The 2,596-nt window shown below is 36.7% G+C and overlaps 1 protein-coding gene across 1 annotated transcript; it reads right to left on the bottom strand.

Annotated features, from left to right (window-relative positions):
- Positions 1-386: 386 nt before the first annotated feature.
- Positions 387-2,279, bottom strand: LOC114410039 (aspartic proteinase nepenthesin-1-like). The gene has a single exon (XM_028373781.1). It carries the CDS (start codon positions 1,935-1,937, stop codon positions 576-578), a length of 1,362 nt encoding a protein of 453 aa, XP_028229582.1. The 5' UTR covers positions 1,938-2,279; the 3' UTR covers positions 387-575.
- Positions 2,280-2,596: the final 317 nt, after the last annotated feature.

Genomic DNA, 2,596 nt, shown 5'->3' with positions numbered 1-2,596 from the left:
AGTTGAACCACCGTAACCATTCTTACACAATGTTAATTCACAGTAATAAAATAGGCTTAAATTGTTTTTAATTTCTGTAAGTTTTTTGCTTATTTTTTGTTTATGTAAGTTTGATTTTTTTATAATTTTAATCCAATAATTTTTATTTTTTATTTTTAGTACTTTTAAATTGTATTTTTTTTAATTTTAATCCCTTTAAATTTTAGTTTTTTTTTTAATTTTTAGTACAAGTAAATTCGTGCTTACATAGACTAAGACTAAAAAAATACAAACTCACCCGAACTAAAAATAAATAAATAAAAATTAAGAGTAACTAAAATTAAAAAAAAAAATCAAATTACATTAAACAACAACGTATCTAAATCTAATAAAATATTCACAGATGATCTATACAGTGCAAAACTATTTAACATTTCTAATGTTCTATTAATGTGCTGATCCATTTGAATTGGACAGAGAATAAAATGTTCATATTATTGCAACAACTAAGAGATTCAATCATAGCAATACGAGTTCGGCAACAGAACATCATCAAACAAACAAAGCAATAAAAACATATAGTGAATATCACACACTCACAGCTGATCACACGACGTAGGAACAAAAGAAATGGTCTCCTTTTCAAGATCATGATTCACCAAAATGTTCTGCTGTTGAACATTTCCGAATATAGACATTCCACTAGAAGCACCCATGGCTAAACAAGCCACACCCAAATTGGAGTCACCAATCATGTAGTTCTCAGCAGGAAGCTCCAAATCCCCACCCTTGAAATGGAAAACAATCTTTGGAATCTCCACTTGTGTTGACCCTGATGGCAGAGAGAAGCAAAGATCCAACCCTGTTGAGCTAGTTTTGTCCAAAGGAAGTTTGGTTTGAGAAATGAACTCTTTTTTGAGTGCCTCAAAGGCCTTTTGTTCAATGTAGGTGATTGTGGTGCCAGAGTCTATGATCACACCACCATTCCCATCATCCCCCACTTCAAAAGTGGACTTCTCAATGGACAATCGAGTGTCCCCAACAGAGATGCCTTCAAGAGAAAGATAGTAAAAAGAAGGTTGCAAAGGGTTTTTGAGAAGAGGTGTTGTCACCACTTCTTTTGCATCTTTCACTTTACCCAAAGACCCCAACAACAAAATACTTTCTTTTGTGTCATCCATTGGGGTCAAACAATAAGAAAATCTCGGTTCCTTGAGTTGAGAAACCAAGGACAAAGGACCACGTCCAAGACCAACCAACCCTGAAGCTTGTTCAAATCCATCACCTTCATTGTCCTCCCCACAACCAAAACCAATGTTGTGAACCGAAACTTTGTTCTTAGACTTCCCAAAAGTGAAAGTCTCAGTGGCCAAAACGCCTTGTGTCATTGAATAGTCACCGTATGAATAAACATACTCACACCCATCACTGCATGTTGAAGAAGGCACAGCACTGCACAAGCTGCTACCACATGAAACCTTGGAAAAAGAAGAGGACTTCTTGGGATCAAAAATGGGTGTTGGTTGTTTATAACACTGCGTGCAAGGCTTGCACTGTGTCCAAATAAGGTCACTGCCAGTGTCCAAAACCGCAGGGTAAGACACTGGTGGGGTTCCAATGGCTAACTCCATTAAATATTCTCCATTCCCTGCATGAATAGGGGCTTCTAATTGATCTTCAGAATCTAGTGTTGATGCTGCCAACACCATTGCATTAAGCCTCTGAAGCCTACTCTTCCCACGCTTGATCCCGTGTTGGACACGCTCTAGTTTGGTTAAATTTTTACCTGAATCAACGTGGCGAAGCATGACTCGGAACCCTTTTGTTGGGTAAGGGTGGTGCTTGAGAATAGTTTTTCTGGATGTTGAGGATGTTGGAGCAACGAAAAGAGACACTGCTAGAAGAAGTGCCACCAATGTGACAAAAGATGAAGGGTGTTTTAGTTTTGCCATGACCATGAAGGGTGCACAATGTGGAGTGGAGGGAAATTATATAAAGTGGAATGAATGAGTGATGGGAATTGTGGGAATGTATATATAAGAATAAAGGTTTGTTGATAGAGGGGAATGATCTTATCTTACTTGATTAACTTGAGAAAAAATGGAGATTTTTTTGTAACGTTCCCTTCGAATGTGGTGGAGAGGATTAAGGGAAGAAGCAAGAAGGGGAGTTTTGGCTTGTCAAATTTTTCTTTGAAGGAAAAAAACAAAAGGGGAGACAGAGAGAGAGAAGTTTTGTTTTGGTGTGAACAGAGAAACGTCGTGTGTTTGATGATGAATGGAGGTTAAGGTATCAGCGTAGTGTCGCAACAATTAAGTACCGAGTCTTGCGTTGAGGTTGGTAAAGATTTTATTATTTGTTGCAAAACGTATCTAAGGCAATATTGTTGTGACAAAAGCCAAAGTCTCTTGCGCTTACGTTTGAGAGTTCTTGGATTATATCACTAAAAAAAAATAATAGAGTTCTTGGATTAGAAGAGCATGATCTTTGTCCAATTCAAACAGGATTGATTCTAGCAAAAGATACATGTAATCTATACCAATAACATCATGTTTTGCTTTGTATTGGAGAGTGTATAGTCTTATAATCTTAAAATGAATATGAATTTAAATTTAAC

Source organism: Glycine soja, chromosome 4 (genome assembly GCF_004193775.1).
Source record: "Glycine soja cultivar W05 chromosome 4, ASM419377v2, whole genome shotgun sequence".
Taxonomy (NCBI): Eukaryota; Viridiplantae; Streptophyta; class Magnoliopsida; order Fabales; family Fabaceae; genus Glycine; species Glycine soja.
Note: the sequence above shows the minus strand (reverse complement) of the source record. Positions and strands in the feature narration are given on the sequence as shown.